This window comes from Hemitrygon akajei, chromosome 5 (genome assembly GCF_048418815.1).
Source record: "Hemitrygon akajei chromosome 5, sHemAka1.3, whole genome shotgun sequence".
NCBI lineage: Eukaryota > Metazoa > Chordata > Chondrichthyes > Myliobatiformes > Dasyatidae > Hemitrygon > Hemitrygon akajei.
In genome coordinates, this window is record NC_133128.1 from 140539334 (window position 1) to 140557356 (window position 18023).

General features: G+C 45.6%; 1 protein-coding gene across 2 annotated transcripts in view; it reads left to right on the forward strand.

Moving 5' to 3' along the window:
- The window catches only part of ube2f (ubiquitin-conjugating enzyme E2F (putative)), a 176748-nt gene extending 158725 nt beyond the window's left edge, over positions 1-18023 (forward strand). For both annotated transcript variants that reach the window (XM_073046678.1, XM_073046677.1), the window contains exon 11: positions 17554-18023. In XM_073046678.1, the coding sequence (XP_072902779.1) occupies positions 17554-17604 (51 nt within the window). In that variant the 3' untranslated portion in view covers positions 17605-18023. The remainder of the gene's footprint in view (positions 1-17553) is intronic.

Below are 18023 nucleotides of genomic sequence, written 5' to 3' on the forward strand. Positions count from 1 at the left end.
GATCTCAAAATGGCGGTGCAGGCTCGAAGGACCAAATGGTCTACTTCTGCACCTATTGTCTATTGTCTATAGGAGCTGGAGGTGCATGTGGCTTTGAGGGAGAACTGCATGTAGCACCGTTGAGGGCCATTGTCAGGGGGCAGGTTGGTAAGTGTGGTATTGGGAGATGTTGGAGCAGACTCAGTATCAAAGTAATAGTGTGCTACGGCACTGTATCAGGTCCTTCAGCCCACCGCGAGCAACAGCACTTATACCTAATTACGTTAAACCCTTTTACCTGCATTAGGTCAAGAGCCACCTTTGCCCCACCACCTCTGTAGACAGGGCATCCCGATTCTAATCACACTCTATATCAAAAATCTCCTCCAGATCCCTTCTAAACCTCTTACCTTTCACCTTAAACCTATGCCCCTTTTGACTTTGATACTACCATCATGGGGAAATGGTTTTCACTATCTACTCCTCTTATCGTTTTATGTGACTGGTGGGGGATATCAGATTGATCCATCATGCCAGTAACAGATCTAGACCTTAATATATGGGAGTAGAATTAGGCAATTCAACCAATTGAGTCTGTTCCGCCATTCCATTATGGCCAATTTATTTTACCTCTCAACCCCATTCTTCTGCCTTCTCCATATACTCTTTGATGCCCTTACTAATGAAGAAATCAACCTTTGGATTAAATATACCAAGTGGTTTGGCCTCCAGAGCCTTCTGTGGCAATGAATTCCTCAGATTCATCACCCTCTGGCTAAAGAAATCCCTCCACACTTCTGTTCTAAAAGGGCATCCTTCTATTCTGAGACTGTGTCCTCTGGTCCTACTAGTACATCCTCTCTTCATCCACTCTTCTAGGCCTTTCAGTATTCAATAGGTTTCAATGAGATCCCCCCCCCCCCCCCCCATTCTTCTAAGCTCCAATGAGTACAGTTCCAAAGCTATCAAACACTCCTCATAAGTCACCCTTTTCATTCCCAGGATCATATTCGTAAACCTCCTCTGGACCCTCTGAATGCCATTACATCCTTTCTTGGGTATGAAGCCTAATCTTAGAAACAGAGAAAACCTACAGCACAACACAGGCCCTTTGGCCCACAAAGTTGTGCCGAACATGGCCCTACCTTAGAAATTACTAGGGTTACCCATAGCCCTCTATTTTTTTAAGCTCCATGTACCTATCCAAGTCTCTTAAAAGACCCTATCTTATCCGCCTCCACCACCATCGCTGGCAGCCCATTCCATGCACCCACCACTCTGCGTAAAAAACGTACCCCTGACATCTCCTCTGTACCTACTTTCAAGCACCTTAAAACTATGCCACCTCGTGTTAGCCATTTGAGCCCTGGGAAAAAGCCTCTGACTATCCACATGATCAATGCCTCTCATCATCTTATACACCTCTATCAGGTCACCTCTCATCCTCTGTGGCTCCAAGGAGAAAAGGCCAAGTTCACTCAACCTGTTTTCATAAGGCATGTTCCCCAATCCAGGCAATATCCTTGTAAATCTCTGCATCCTTTCAATGATTTCCACATCCTTCCTGTAGTGAGGCGACCAGAACTGAGCACAGTACTCCAAGTGGGGTCTGACCAGGGTCCTATATAGCTGCAACATTACCTCTCGGCTCCTAAATTCTATTCCACGATTGATGAAGGCCAATACACCATATGACTTCTTAACCCCAGAGTCAACCTGCGCAGCTGCTTTGAGTGTCCTATGGACTTGGACCCCAAGATCCCTCTGATCCTTCACACTGCTGAGTCTTACTCTATAATGGCTATATTCTGCCATCATATTTGACCTACCAAAATGAACCACTTAACACTTATCTGGCTTGAACTCTATCTGCCACTTCTCAGCCCAGTTTTGCATCTTATCAATGTCCTGCTGTAACCTCTGACAGCCCTCTACACTATCCACAACATAAAAATCACGATGAGTAAGGGTCCCAGAACAGATGCCTGAGGCACTCCACTGGTGACCAATCTCCATGCAGAATATGACCCATCTACAACCACTCTTTGCCTTCTGTGGGCAAGCCATTTCTGGATCCACAAAGCAATGTCCTCTTGGATCCCATGCCACCTTACTTTCTCAATAAGCCTTGCATGAGGTACCTTATTAAATGCCTTGCTGAAATCCATATACACTACATCTACTGCTCTTCCTTCATCATGTGTTTAGTCATATCCTCAAAAAATTAAATCAGGCTTGTAAGGTACAACCTGCCCTTGACAAAGCCATGCTGACTATTCCTAATCATATTATACCTCCCCAAATGTTCATAAATCCTGCCTCTCAGGATCTTCTCCATCAACTTACCAACCACTGAAGTAAGACTCACTGGTCTATAATTTCCTGGGCTATCTCTACTCCCTTTCTTGAATAAGGGAACAACATTCGCAACCCTCCAATCCTACGGAACCTCTCCCGTCCCCAGTGATGATGCAAAAATCATTGCCAGAAGCTCAGCAATCTCCTTCCTCGCCTCCCACAGTAGCCTGGTTTACATCTCATCTGGTCCCGGCGACTTATTCAACTTGATGCTTTCCAAAAGCTCCAGCACATCCTCTTTCTTAATATCTGCATGCTCAAGCTTCTTAGTCTGCTGCAAGTCATCACTACAATCACCAAGATCCTTTTCCATATTGAATACGGAAGTAAAGTATTCATTGAGTACCTCTGCTATTTCCTCCGGTTCCATACTCACTTTCCCACTGTCACACTTGGTAGGTACTATTTGTTCACATTTTATCCTCTTGCTCTTCACATACTTGTAGAATGCCTTGGAGTTTTCCTTAATCCTGCCCGCCAAGGCCTTCTCATGGCTCCTTCTGGCTCTCCTAACTTCCTTCTTAAGCTCCTTCCTGTTAACCTTATAATCTTCTTGATCTCTAACATTACCTAGCTTTCTGAACCTTTCGTAAGCTTTCTTTTTTTCTTGACTAGATTTACTACAGCCTTTGTACACCATGGTTCCTGTACCCTACCATAACTTCCCTGTCTCATTGGAACGCACCTATACGGAACTCCACACGAGTATCAATAGACAATAGGTGCAGAAGTAGACCATTCAGCCCTTCGAGCCTGCACCGCCATTTTGAGATCATGGCTGATCAACTACTATCAATACCCGGTTCCTGCCTTGTCCCTATATCCTTTGATTCCCCTATCCATAAGATACCTATCTAGCTCCTTCTTGAAAGCATCCAGGGAATTGGCCTCCACTACCTTCCGAGGCAGTGCATTCCAGACCCCCACAACTCTCTGGGAGAAGAAGTTTTTCCTTAACTCTGTCCTAAATGACCTACCCCTTATTCTCAAACCATGCCCTCTGGTACTGGACTCTCCCAACATCTGGAACAAATTTCCTGCCTCTATCTTGTCCAATCCCTTAATAATCTTATATGTTTCAATCAGATCCCCTCTCAATCTCCTTAATTCCAGCATGTACAAGCCCAGTCTCTCTAACCTCTCTGCGTAAGACAGTCCAGACGTCCCAGGAATTAACCTCGTGAATCTGCGCTGCACTTCCTCTACAGCCAGGATGACCTTCCTTAACCCTGGAGACCAAAACTGTACACAATACTCCAGATGTGGTCTCACCAGGGCTCTGTACAAATGCAAGAGGATTTCCTTGCTCTTGTACTCAATTCCCTTTGTAATAAAGGCCAACATTCCATTAGCCTTCTTCACTGCCTGCTGCACTTGCTCATTCACCTTCAGTGACTGATGAACAAGGACTCCGAGATCTCTTTGTATTTCTCCCTTACCTAACTCGACACCGTTCAGATAATAATCTGCCTTCCTGTTCTTACTCCCAAAGTGGATAACCTCACACTTATTCACATTAAACGTCATCTGCCAAGTACCTGCCCACTCACCCAGCCTATCCAAGTCACCCTGAATTCTCCTAACATCCTCATCACATGTCACACTGCCACCCAGCTTAGTATCATACGCAAATTTGCTGATGTTATTTTCAATGCCTTCATCCAAATCGTTGACGTAAATTGTAAACAGCTGTGGTCCCAATACCGAGCCCTGTGGCACCCCACTAATCACCACCTGCCATTCCGAGAAACACCCATTCACCACTACCCTTTGCTTTCTATCTGCCAACCAGTTTTCTATCCATGTCAATGTCTTCCCCCTGATGCCCTGAGCTTTGATTTTACCCACCAATCTCCTATGTGGGACCTCATCAAATGCCTTCTGAAAATCGAGGTACACTACATCCACTGGATCTCCCCCGTCTAACTTCCTGGTTACATCCTCGAAAAACACCAACAGATTAGTCAAGCATGATTTACCCTTGGTAAATCCATGCTGGCTCGGCCCGATCCTATCACTGCTATCTAGATATGCCACTATTTCATCCTTAATAATGGACTCTAGTATCTTCCCCACCACTGATGTCAGGCTGACAGGTCAATAGTTCTCTGTTTTCTCCCTCCCTCCTTTCTTAAAAAGTGGGATAACATTAGCCATTCTCCAATCCTCAGGAACTGATCCTGAATCTAAGGAACATTGGAAAATGATTACCAGTGCATCCGCAATTTCCAGGGCCACCTCCTTTAGTACCCTAGGATGCAGACCATCTGGACCTGGGGATTTGTCAGCCTTCAGTCCCATCAGTCTTCTCATCACCGTTTCCTTCCTAATGTCAATCTGTTTCATTTCCTCTGTTACCCTATGTCCTTGGCCCATCCATACATCTGGGAGATTGCTTGTGTTTTCCTTAGTGAAAACAGATCTAAAGTACTCATTAAATTCTTCTGCCATTTCTCTGTTTCCCATAACAATTTCACCCAATTCATTCTTCAAGGGCCCAACATTGTTCTTAACTATCTTCTTTCTCTTCACATACCTAAAAAAGCTTTTGCTATCTTCCTTTATATTCCTGGCTAACTTGCGTTCGTACCTCATTTTTTTCTCCTCATATTGTCTTTTTAATTAAGTTCTGTTGTTCCTTAAAAACTTCCCAATCATCTGTCCTCCCACCCACCTTAGCTCTGTCATACTTCCTTTTTTTTATGCCTATGCAGTCTCTGACTTCCTTTGTCAACCACTGAGGCCCCTTTCCTCCCTTTGAATCCTTCCTTCTCTGGGGGATGAACTGATTTTGCATCTTGTGCATTATTCCCAAGAATACCTGCCATTGCTGTTCCACTGTCTTTTCTGCTAGGCTATCCTTCCAGTCAACTTTGGCCAGCTCCTCCCTCATGGCTCCATAGTTTCCCCTGTTTAACTGCAACACTGACACCTGAACATTTGCCACATTTCTTCTGTACCTTTCCCTGACAACATCTGTTCCCAATTTGAACTTCCAAATTAGCCTTCATAATTCCCCTTACTCCAATTAATGCTTTTCTAACTTGTCTGTTCCTATCTCTTCCCAATGCTATTGCGAAGGAGATAGAATTATGATCACTATCTCCAAAATACGCTCCCACTGAGAGATCTGACACTTGACCAGGTTCATTTCCCAATATCAAATCAAGTACAGTCTCTCCTCTTGTGTCAAGAAACCTTCCTGGACACGCCTAACAAACTCCACCCCATCTAAACCCCTTGCTCTAGGGAGATGGCAATCGATATTTGGGAAATTAAAATCTCCCACCATGGCAACTCTGTTATTATTACACCTTTCCAGGATCTGTTTCCCTATCTGCTCCTCAATATCCCTGTTACTATTGGGTGGCCTATAAAAAACACCCAGTAGAATTATTGACCCCTTCCTGTTCCTAACCTCCACCCACAGAAACTCCGTAGACAATCCCTCCATGGCGTCCACCTTTTCTGCAGCTGTGACACTATCTCTGATCAACAGTGCCACGCCCCCAGCTCTTTTGCCTCCCCCCCTGTCCTTTCTGAAACATCTAAAACCCGGCATTTGAAGTAACCATTCCTGTCCCTGAGCCATCCAAGTCTCTGTAATGGCCACCAATATCATAGCTCCAAGTACTGATCCACGCTCTAAGCTCATCCGCTTTGTTCACAATACTCCTTGCATTAAAATAGACACATCTGAAACCATCGCTCTGACCTCTTCCCCAGTCTCTTTAGTTCAGTTCCCAACCCCCAACAATTCTAGTTTAAATTCTCCCCTGTTTCCATAGCCAACCTACCCGCTAGGATATTGGTCCCTCTGGGATTCAAGTGTAATCCATCCTTTTTGTATAGGTCACACCTGCCCCAAAAGAGGTCCCAATGATCCAGAATTCTGAATCCCTGCCTCTTGTTCCAATCCCTCAGCCACACATTTATCCTCCACCTCATTCTATTTCTATGCTCACTGTCACATGGCACAGGCAGTAATTCCGAGATTACTACCATTGCAGTCCTGCTTCTCAACTTCCTAACTCCCTGTAGTCTGTTTTCAGGACCTCTTGCCTTTTCCTGCCTATATCTTCTGTTTATGCTGATATCTTTCCTGTAATACCATGGGCTTTTATCCTGTTTAGCAGCCTCATGTGCAGAACCTTGTCGAAGGCCTTCAGAAAATCCAACAGAAAAAAACAACAGCTACTGACCCTCCTTTGTCTATTGTGCTTGTTATTTCCTCAAAGAATTCCAACAGATTTGTCAGGCAAGATTTCCCCTTAATCAGAATCAGGTTTAATATCACCAGCATATGTCATGAAATTTGTTAACTTTGTGACAGCAGTACAATGCAATATATGATAAATATAGAAAAAAACTACATTACAGTAAGCATGTGTATGTATATTAAATATTTAAGTTAAAATAAGTAGTACAAAAACATAAATACATTTTTTTATAAGTAATGATGTAATGTTCATAGGTTAAATGTCCATTCAGAAATCAGATAACAGAGGGGAAGAAGCTGTTCCTGAATCACTGAGTGTGTACCTTCAGGTTTCTGTTCCCACTTCCTGATGGTAACAATGAGAAGAGGGCATGTCCTTGGTGGTGGGAGTCCTTAATGAATAACGCCACCTTCCTAAGGCATTGCTCCTTGAAGATGTCTTGGGTACTACAGAAGCTAATACCCATGATGGAGTTGTCTAGTTTTACAATTTACTGCAACTTTCTTTGATCCTGTGCGGTAGCCCCACCCCCATACCAGATAGTGATGCAGCCAATCAGAATACTCTCCACTGTGCATCAGTAGAAATGTTCAAGTGTTTTAGGTGACAAACCAAATCTCCTCAAACTCCCATGAAATATAGCCGCTGTCTTGTCTTCTTTATAGCTGCATCAATGTGTTGCGACCAGGTTAGGTCCTCAGAGATATTAACACCGCTGAGTTTCTCCACTTCTGATCCCTTTATGAGGATTGGCCTATTTTATCATGTGCCTCGGAATACCCTGAGACCTCATCCTTAATAATGGACTCCATCGTCTTCCTAACCACTGAAGTCAGGCTAACTGACCTATAATTTTCTTTCTTCTGGCTCCCTCCCTTCTTAAAGAATGGAGTGCCATTTGCAATTTTCCATTCATCCAGAACCATTCCAGGCTCTAGTGATTCTTGAAAGATCATTACTAATGTGTCCAAAATTTCTTCAACTACCTCTTTCAGAACCCTAGGTTTTAGTCCATCTAGTCCAGGTGACTTAACATCTACTGTTGGTTTATGGCGTACAATTGTTATTTTTCTTATATTTTCTTGTAGTTTAACTTTGTAATACTTGCTTATAATTTTCATATAATCACCTGTATGTGTGAAATTGTTCAGTAAATATTAATAGTTGTAGTGTAGCAGCATTTTTCTCGAATTTTCTCTGCAATGTGTCACACCACTGAACCTGACTGTTTAATAGATTACCTCGTAATAATGAAATGTCCTTTATCTTCCAGTCTAAACTAGCTTTTAGTATAAGATGACTGCAACTTCTTTTTTCTTGGCCTTTTTAATGCTTTTTTTTTGAGACAATAATAAAGCTGTAAACACCAAGTTTTATTCCTTGACTTCCGACACACCTCTAGATCAGTATCACCTTATCCAACATTACCTTCAGATCTTTCAGCTTCCCAAGTACCTTTTCCTTAGTAATAGTGACTACAGTCACTTCTGTCCCACTGACACTCTTGAATTTCTGGCACGTTGCTGGTGTCTTCCACAGTGAAGACTGGTGCAAGGTATTTATTCAGTTCATCTGCTATTTCTTTGTCCACCATTCTATCTCAAGAGTGTCATTTACCATCAGTCCAATGTCCACTCTTGACTGTCTTTTACTCTTGATATGTCTGAAAAAGCTTTTGATGTCTTTTATATTATTGGTTAGCTTAACTTCATATTTAATCTTTCTCTCCTTATTGCTTTTTTAGTTGCCTTCTGTTAGTTTTTGAAAGTTTCCCTATCCCTTATTTTCCCATTAATTTTTGCTATATAGTATGCCCTCTCTTTTGCTTTCATTCTTTCTTTGACGTCCCTTGTCAGCCACGGTTGCCTCATCCTCCCTTTAGAATGTTGTTTCTTCTTTGAGGTGAACTGATTCTGCATCTTCCAAGTTACTCCCAAGAACTCCAGCCATTGCAGTTCTACCATCATCCATGCTAGTGTTCCCTACCAAATAGCTTTGGCTTGCTCCTCTCTCATGCCTCTGCAGCTCCCTTTATTGCACTGTAATACTGATATAGCTGATTTAGCTTTTCTCTCTCAAATTCTATCAGATTATGATCACTGCTTCCTAAGGGTTCCTTTACCTTAAGCTTTTTAATCAAATCAGGTTCATTACACAATACCCAATACAGAATTGTTAGGTAATTAGTTCAACCCCAAGCTGCTTATAACTATTCTACAAATTCCTTCTCCCTGGGATGCAGCACCAATCTGATTTTCCCAATCTACTTCCATATTGAAATTCCCCATAACCACTGTAACATTGCCCTTTGTACATGCTGTAGTCGCACGCAACACACTACTAAAGAAACACACAGAGGCAGAGACAGCTGAAATCAGAATGCTTTTACTGATTCAAAATCGCGCACTTAAATCTCCCCTCCCATGGGCCTCATGACCCGCGGGGCGGACGTGGCGTCAGACTGTCCCCGGAATGTCCGCCCCGAGCGGGTATTTCCAAGCACGCTACCGCATGTCTGCCCGCGGCTTCCGATGGCAATTCGAGTCCCGTGTGTGTGGGCCGCCACCCCCCTCCCCCCCCCCCCCAGAAACATCCATCGAGAGAGCGGAGCCCCCAGTCTGTGTGGCTTGCCTGGGTGGCCGGCCTTGCCGGCGTGGTGCGGGTACCCTCAATGTCCAAGTGCGCCGGTTTGAGGGGGTCCACTGTAAGAGTCTCTTCCCGGCCACCCACCTCCACGACACACGTGGATCCGTTGTGCCGGATCACCTTGAAGGGTCCCTCGTACGACAGCTGTAGAGGTGACCTGTCCACGCCTCTGCGAATAAAAACATACTCACAGTCTCGAACATCTTTAGGGGTGAAGGATGGCGTGGGACCATGCCTGGAGGTCGGGACTGGTGCCAGAGTCTCTACCTTGTCCCGCAGCCTCGTTAGCACCGCTGCTGGAGTTTCAGCCGAACCTCGGGCCTCTGGTACGAACTCGCCTGGGACCGTCAGGGGGGCACCGTAGACCAAATCGACCGAGGAGGCGTCCAGGTCCTCCTTGGGGGCTGTGCGGATGCCCAGTAGGACCCAAGGGAAGCTCATTTGTCCAGTTGGGGCCCCTGAGGTGTGCCATCAGGGCCAACTTGAGATGCCAGTGGAATTGCTCTACCAAACCATTGGATTGGGGATGGTACGCTGTGGTGTGATGCAGCTGGGTGCCCAGGAGCTGCACCAGTGCTGTCCACAAACCAGAGATGAACTGCGCCCCTCTGTTGGAGGTGATGTCCGTTGGGAGGCCGAACCTGGCGATCCAGTTTGCAATGAGCTTCCTGGCACAGGACTCAATGGACGCGTCTGTGAGCAGTATGGCTTCTGGCCATCTGGTGAACCTGTCTACCATGGTAAAGATATACCTGGCGCCCTGTGAGACTGGCAGGGGGCCGACGATGTCCACATGGATGTGTTGGAACCTCCTGTGCGTTGGCTGGAACTACTGGAGGAGAGCCTTCACGTGCCGCTGGACTTTGGCGGTCTGGCAGTGTACGCAGGTTCTGGCCCAGTGTCCGACCTGTTCGCGCAAACCGTGCCAGACGAATCTGTCCGCTACCAGCTTGATGGACGCCCGGATGGACGGGTGGATCAGGTCGTGCAGTGTGACGAACACCTGGCGCCTCCATGCTGCTGGTACCATGGGTCAGGGTTTGCCAGTAGATACGTCGCACAGGAATCAATCCGCTGTCGGGCCGAAGGAGACGTCTTCCAACTGGAGCCCTGAAACGGCAGTGCATTAAGCCAGGATCTCAGTGTCCGACCGTTGAACTTCCGCCAGTGCTGCGTAGTCTGTTCCTGAGGACGATATGCCTACTGAGTGGAGGCAGGGGAGGGACAGTGTGTCGGCGACGACGTTCTTCCCTGCAATGTGGCGGACGTCCGTGGTGAATTCTGAAATAAGGGACAGGTGTCTCTGCTGCCAAGCCGACCATGGGTCTGATACCTTGGCCAGTGCAAAGGTGAGGGGTTTGTGGTCTGTACACACAGTGAACTCCCTTCCCTCGAGGAAGTACTGGAAATGCCGGACAGCCAGGTAGAGTGCTAGCAACTCTCTGTCAAAAGCGCTGTACTTTACCTCTGGTGGCCATAGGTGCCGGCTGAAGAAAGCGAGTGGTCGCCACTGGCCCTTGACAAGCTGCTCCAGGACTCCGCTGACTGCCGTGTCGGAAGCGTCAACTGTGAGTGCCGTGGGTACGTGGACTGTCGGGTGCACTAGGGGGGCCGTCTTCGCCAGTGCCTCCTTGGTCTGCTCGAACATCTCCGTGGACCCCACCTCCCATGCCACTTCTTTGGCCTTGCCGGCCATCAGGCTGAGCAAGGGTCTCATGATGTGGGCCGCCGCCGGCACGAACCGATGATAAAAGCTGACCATCCCTACGATCTCCTGCAGGCCCTTAACCGTGTTGGGCTTGGGGAACTGGCGGACGGCTTGGACCTTGTCCGGTAGCGGAACTGCGCCATGTCGGTTGACTCTGTGGCCCAAGAAGTCGATCTTCATCAGCCCAAATTGGCACTTTGCTGGATTGATTGCCAGTCCGTGGTCACTTAGGCATTGGCAGAGCTGGTGCAAATGTGCCACATGCTCTTGGTGCGAACTGCTGGCCACCAGGATATCGTCCAAGTAAATGAAAATGAAATCCAGGCCGCGTCCCAGCGAGTCCATGAGCCTTTGGAAAGTTTGGGCTGCATTCTTGAGACCAAAAGGCATCCTCAGGAATTTGAACAAACCGAACGGGGTGATGGGGGCTGTCTTGGGCACGTCGTCGGGGTGCTCTGGGATCTGATGGTATCCCCTGACCAGGTTGAATTTCGAGAAGATGGTCGCTCCGTGCAGGTTCGCAGTGAAGTCCTGGATGTGGGGTACTGGGTATCAGTCGGCGGTTGTGGCGTCGTTGAGCCTTCTGTAGTCTCCTCAGGGCCTCCATCCTCCTGCAGACTTGGGCACCATGTGCAGCGGGGATGCCCACAGGCTGTCTGAGCGGCGTACAACTCCCATCTCTTCCATCCTATGGAACTCCTCCTTGGCGAGGTGGAGCTTGTCGGGTGTGAGCCTGCGAGCTCGGGCGTGCAGCGGCAGTCCTTGCATGGGGATGTGGTGCTGCACGCCGAGCTTGGGGTCGGCCGTGGAGAATTGCGGGGTGACTTTGGAGGGGAATTCCACCAGCACCCTGGCGAATTTGTTACCCGAGAGGGTCACGGAATCCAGGTGGAGGGCCGGTAGCTTGGCTTCTCCGAGCTGGAACGTCTGGAACGTCTCGGCGTGGACCAAACACTGGCCTTTTAGGTTGACCAGGAGGCAGTTGACTCGTAGGAAATCTGCCCCTAGTAGTGGCTGTGACACCGCTGCCAACGTGAAAGTCCAAGTGAAATGGCTGGACCCGAAATGCAGTGAGACAGTTCGCGGGCCGTATGTCCGAATACTGGAGCCATTTGCAGCGGTGAGTTCAGGGCCTGGGACCGTGTTACAAGTGTCCATGTTCAAGGGGGGTGGTACACTGACTTCGGCCCCGGTGTCTACCAGGAAGCGCCGCCCGGAGTGTCGGTCCCAGAGGTACAGGAGGCTGTCTTGGTGGCCAGCCGTCGTAGCCATTAGCAACGGCTGCCCCCGGCGTTTCCCGGAAAAGCACATGGTGGACGACAGCTGTGCGCATCTGAGCCCCATCTTTGGTGATAGAAACACCATTGTTCCAAACTTTCATCTTTTTCCCCCATGGGTCTCGACGGCTTCGGTAGCAGGGCCTGGGCTTTGGGGCGCGTGACCGTGGCTAGGCCAATGGAGGCTGCTCCACGTTGTTTGCTCTGCCAAAGGACGTCTGCTTTAGCCATGACCCTGAGTGGGTCACTGAAATCCTCACTCGCGAGGAGGAGGCGAATGTCCTCTGGCATTTGCTCGAGGAACAACTGTTCAAATAAAAGGCACGGCTTATGGCAGTCCACGAGCGCCAGCATATCTTTCATGAGCTGGGATGGCATGAGATTGCCCAGGCCGTCCATGTGTAGGAACTGCGCAGCCCGTTGGTGGCTGGCGTAGGAAGTCAATGATCTGGCCTGCCGTCTCCTGGTCGAGCATGCTGACCACGTAGTAATACCGCGTGGCGATGGCTGTAATGTCTCTGATATTGAACTGGGCCTCAGCCTGCTCGAACCAAACGTGGGGCTGAGTGGCTCAGAAAGTCGGAAGCTTCAGAGAGACTGCGCTGTGTGAGTTGCTCGAACTCATGGCTGGTCGCTGAGTCGCCGGCTCCAGATGTCATCTGGAATGTCGGGGTCACCAATGTAGTCGTGCGCAACACGCTACTAAAGAAACACACGGAGGAAGAGAGAGCTGAACTCAGAATGCCTTTACTGATACAAAATCACGCATTTAAATCTCCCCTTCCCTGGGCCCCTGTGACCTGCGGGGCGAACGTGATGTCAGACTGTCCCCGGAAGGTCCACCCCGAGCGGGTAGTTCCAAACGCGCTACCGTGTGTCTGCCTGCGGCTCCTGATGGCGGTTGGAGTCACAAGCCGCCACAACGCCTTCTCTGTCTCCTATTGTACTTTGTACTCCTGGCTGCTGTTTGGAGGGCTGTATATAACTCCCAGCAGGGCCTTTTTGCCCTTGCATTTTCTTAACTCTACCCATAAGGATCTTCCAATCCTTCATCACTTTTGCCTGAAGATTTGATTTCATTTTTCACCAACAAAGCCACCCCATTCTCTCTGCCCATCTCCCTGACCTTTAGATACAATGTGTATACTTAGATGTTAAACTCCTTGCTGTGATCTTTATTCAGCCACAACTCTGATGCCCACAACTTCAACTTGCCAAGTTCTAGCTGTGCTACAAGGTCATCATCTACCGTATTTCAAGTTTGTTTAATTGTTATTCAACCATACACATGTATACAGCTAAACCAAACATCGTTCCTCTATGACCAAGAAGCAAAACACAATGCATGAAGTCACGCACAACATATACTACGTGCATTCAAACTCACTTTCAAGGACACTTCATAATTCATGCTCAGTATTATTTTTTATTTGCAGTTTGTCTTTTGCATGTTTGTTGTTTGTCAGTCTTTGTTTTATGTAGTTTTTCAAGATTTACCTTGAACTTTGAAATATAACACTTCTGTCACATATTCATCACACTTTGTTGTAACTTTGTCTCCAAGTTGCCTGAAGTCATATTCTTAACCTTTTCTAAACTGCTGGAGACTTCAGTAGCCTCTCCTTCCTTTTTGCTTCACCCATACTATTTCAACCTGTTGGACCCTACTATTTAAAGCCCTATCCACAGCCCTTGTTATGCATTTTGCGAGGACCTGGTCCCAGCATGGTTCAGGTGGAGCTTGTCCCTTTAGAACAGCTTCCTCTTATCCCAATAATGATGCCAGTATCACATGACTTCAAACCCCAATTCTCCCACACCAATGTTTGAGCCATGCATTTAACTGATCCTATTAACCCTGTGGTAACTTGCATGTGGCTCAGGTAACAATCCAGAGATTATTAACTTATTGGTTTTGCATTTTAATGTTGTATCTAGCTGCTCAAATGCCCTCAGTAGAACACCCCATCCTTCCTACATCATTATTAGTACCCACATGGATGACAAGCTAATGATTGTGACCTTGTCTTGAAACACAGTGTCCAGGTAACCTTTCCCCTCCTTGATGCAGTGTTTGAAGCTCAGATTCCAGGTCATCATCGCTGAGCCTGAGTTCCTCGAGCAAGCAATACTAGCTGCAAATGTAGTCAGCAGGAACCACAAAGGGGGTCCACCAGCTCCCACATCATGCAACTACAACTCTTCTCCTTATCCTGCATCCCTACTTTATTGAATTAGTTTTAATTCAGTATGGTGAGACCATCAGGTTAATCACACTTGCCCTGCTCTCAGCCTGCAGTGTTTTGCATTTGAAGTATTTTCACAAATTCTTTTCACCTTCTACTATTCATTCAGATTCAAACCCTTTCTTAGACTGCATTCCTGTTCACAACATCCTGTTGCATTTAGAAGTCTCCTTCTGAACCTCTGGTTCTCTGCCAATTGCTTCAAGTGCCTGTCCTCCAATTGGAGGTCTTCTCCCAGTTTGTTTATTTATTCTATTAATAATTGCATTTGTGAATGGAACATTTTCTCTTTCTATTTTCTCTTATAAATAGAACATTTCCATTTTCTTTGAGGTTTTGACGTTCTTGTTTTGGAATGATGCCCAGAATTGAGCAAAATAATCTGGTGAAGATTTAGCCCAGTTTCATTACCAAGGATCCCAGTGCTTTATTTAAGCTGTCTGTTCAACGTGTCATGCACCCTATTCCAGTGGATTCCAGTTAATTGGGACACAGCAGGAACGGTATATTTTGGACCATTTAAGTGATTGCCCCAATTATCCAAAGCGTTAAAAAGATATAAAAAAAAGACAAACTACTATTTAACTGGGTAACAAATGATGTATTTAATGAAATACAGAACAATTTAGAGCACTACTAATATTACTCCAGTGCTATAAAACTGTGTATTAGTTCCTAATAGTATTGACAGAGGCATTCATCCAGTTTACGCTGACATGTTTCTTTTGATTGACTGTAAATAAAATAGCAGAAAATGGACTGCCGTCATGCAATGCTTTGGATGACTGCACCCTCCAAATCTTAATTTTCATTGTAACATTCAAGATGATTGGCGATGCCTCCAGATTCTTTGTAATTCCTAACTTGTTAAGTGAAATAATTTCACTTTCAGTCCTGGATGGGTTTGGTATTTCCAAGCTTGAAATCGCAGTAAGCAAACAATTCTGAAATGTTTTACTGCTTAGTTCTGGCCAACTATCAGTGACAAAACTCACTGCCTTTTGAACACAAATACATGGAACCGATGCTATTTAAAAATTGTTCACTCTAAGCCCAATATAGTGTCTAATGGCCACGCACGTGCACGTGACTGACACTAGTTAGAAACTGTTCAGCAACAGAATTCTGTCCAAATTAAGCGGCATAATGTCCCAGATAAATGAAGGAAATTCTGCTATTTTCTCAATTAGTTTTTGTTCTTCAGGAGTTGTCCCAGAGAAACAGTTGCCCCGCTTAGCCAAAGACCCAATTAAATGGTATCCATTGTACATAAACACTAATGCTTCTCTGACTTGCATTCTTTTCAGAATTATATCATTTAGTTTGTATTAGAACATAGAACAATACAGCACATTACAGGCCCTTCAGTCCACAGTGTTGCACCACACTTTCGACCTACTCTATGATCAAACTAGCCTTTCCCTCCCGCATAGCCTTCTATTTTTCTTTTATCTATGTGCCTACCTAAGAGTCTCTTAAATGTCCCTAATGTATCTGTCTCTACCATCACCCCAGGCAGTGCATTCTGTGCACTCACCACTCTCTGTCCAAAAATAAAACTACCTCTGACATTATTATTTTCACCTTAAGATTATGCTCTCTCATATTAGTGTGTGCTGCCTTGGGAAAAAGGCACTGGCTGTCCACTCTATCTACGCCCCTTATCCTATACACCTCTCACTGCTGAGAATCCTACAATTAACCCTGTACTCAGCCTTCAAGTTTGGCCTCCCAAAGAGTGGATCACTTCACAGTTTTCCGGATTGAACTCCATCTGTTCTTCGTAATAGAACTGTTAAATTTTATTTGTTTCAAGTTTGCCCTTTTTAGTGAGCTACTCCCCTCAGTGTTTATGCAATTTCCAACTTCTGAAACATTTACAACTTGGAAATCAAACTATATACATCAAAGGTCAGATAATTGTTGTAATCAGGAAGACCAGTGGTTTTAATATCTACCTCAAGAGAATAATGTTGTGTTCATCTGCCTGGTCTGAAATGCAACCAGATAGTTTGATTTCTGTCCTTTAACTAATGTTATACCCATGCAATTATTAGCACTTTAATCAAATGAACATTAATCTTGCTAGTCTTTTGAATGTCCTTATGCACAGTATAAGCTGCACTGTCCTCATCAGGCCTCTCTTACTTCAACAAGGAAAGCAATGTTTGCCAAATATGAGTTGCCTTTAATAAACCTTGCTGAGATTTGCTAAATGGAAATTCAAAAAAGTTCGAATTTATTGTCCTCTGATTGTACATTTCTACAACTAAAGAAAACAACATTCCTCAAGACCATGGTGCACCCACAAAAACATGTATCACACAGAGCACGTAAAACAGGGGTTGGCAACCTTTTTGCCTCTGTGGGCCGGATCGCGTATTAATAAGCGGATGGTGGGCCAGATAAATGCCATAAAAAGCTTGAAATATGGGAATTATCCATTTAAATACATCTAGTTATGTTTTGCCTCAAATTAATGAATAACGCATGCTAGAAAATCATTTGTGCTTAAGGTTGCCTACCCCTGACATAAAACAAAGTATTACTAATAAGTTTATTAAATATAATTCTAAGTGCACATAGTGCACAGCACAGGTAAACAGGAAACAGCTCACTGTCCTAGTAACAAGACCTTGGTGGTGGCAGGGTATTCATTTGTCTCATAGCTGGAGAGAAGTAACTGTTACTCGTCTGGCAGTTCTAGTAGTAGTCCTGATGCTCCTGTACCTCCTTCCTGGTGGTAGTGGGTCAAAGCGATCATGGGATAGGTGGTAGTGACCCTCAACAATGCTTTGGGCCTTTCATGTACGATGCTGGATGGTGGGGGGGAGAGACCCCAATGATCCTCTTGGCAGTTTTTAACTATCCTCTGTAGGGTCTTAAGATCTGATGCCTTGCAGCTTCCATGCCACACAATGATGCAGCTAGACAGAACACTCTCGACGGTGCTCCTTAGAAAGTTGCTGGAATGGGGGTGAGGAGCCGTGCATGCTTCAGTCTCCTCAGAAACTGTCTGCACTGCTAGTTTCATCCACGTCCCATTTTTGGATCTAATTTAATTAGAGTGAACAATTAACATTTAAGTAAAACCCTTGATGTCTTTGTTTTCCCTGCAGGAGGATTTTCGGAGTAAGGTGCAGGATTATATTAAACGCTTTGCAAGATGATCATGTGAGCTGTCTAATGGGACACTACTTCAAGCAGTGGAAGCCAAGTCTTCTGCCTTCTGATGTCGATCGTCAATTAAACACTGGATTACAGCAGTCCAGTATCACTGTTGTTATGAAGAGAGGCTGTTGGTGCTATTTGAATTCAGCATCAGTAAAGCAAGTGATGGGCAACTTTGGGCTAAGATTCAAGAAAATTTACTCTTATTGTGGCAAAATAGTCGGGTTTTCTTCAATTATAAGGATTGAACAGAGCACCTGGAGTCTATCTCTTTACTGTTGAATCACAAAGGACAGCTTTTCTAGTGTAATCTGGCATGGTTTGGAAACCACAATATTTTGCAACAAAATGTCTTAAGGCAAAAGTGTTTGAAGCATTAACAGCATGTGGCTTGCAAATATTAAACAACCGTGGAAAA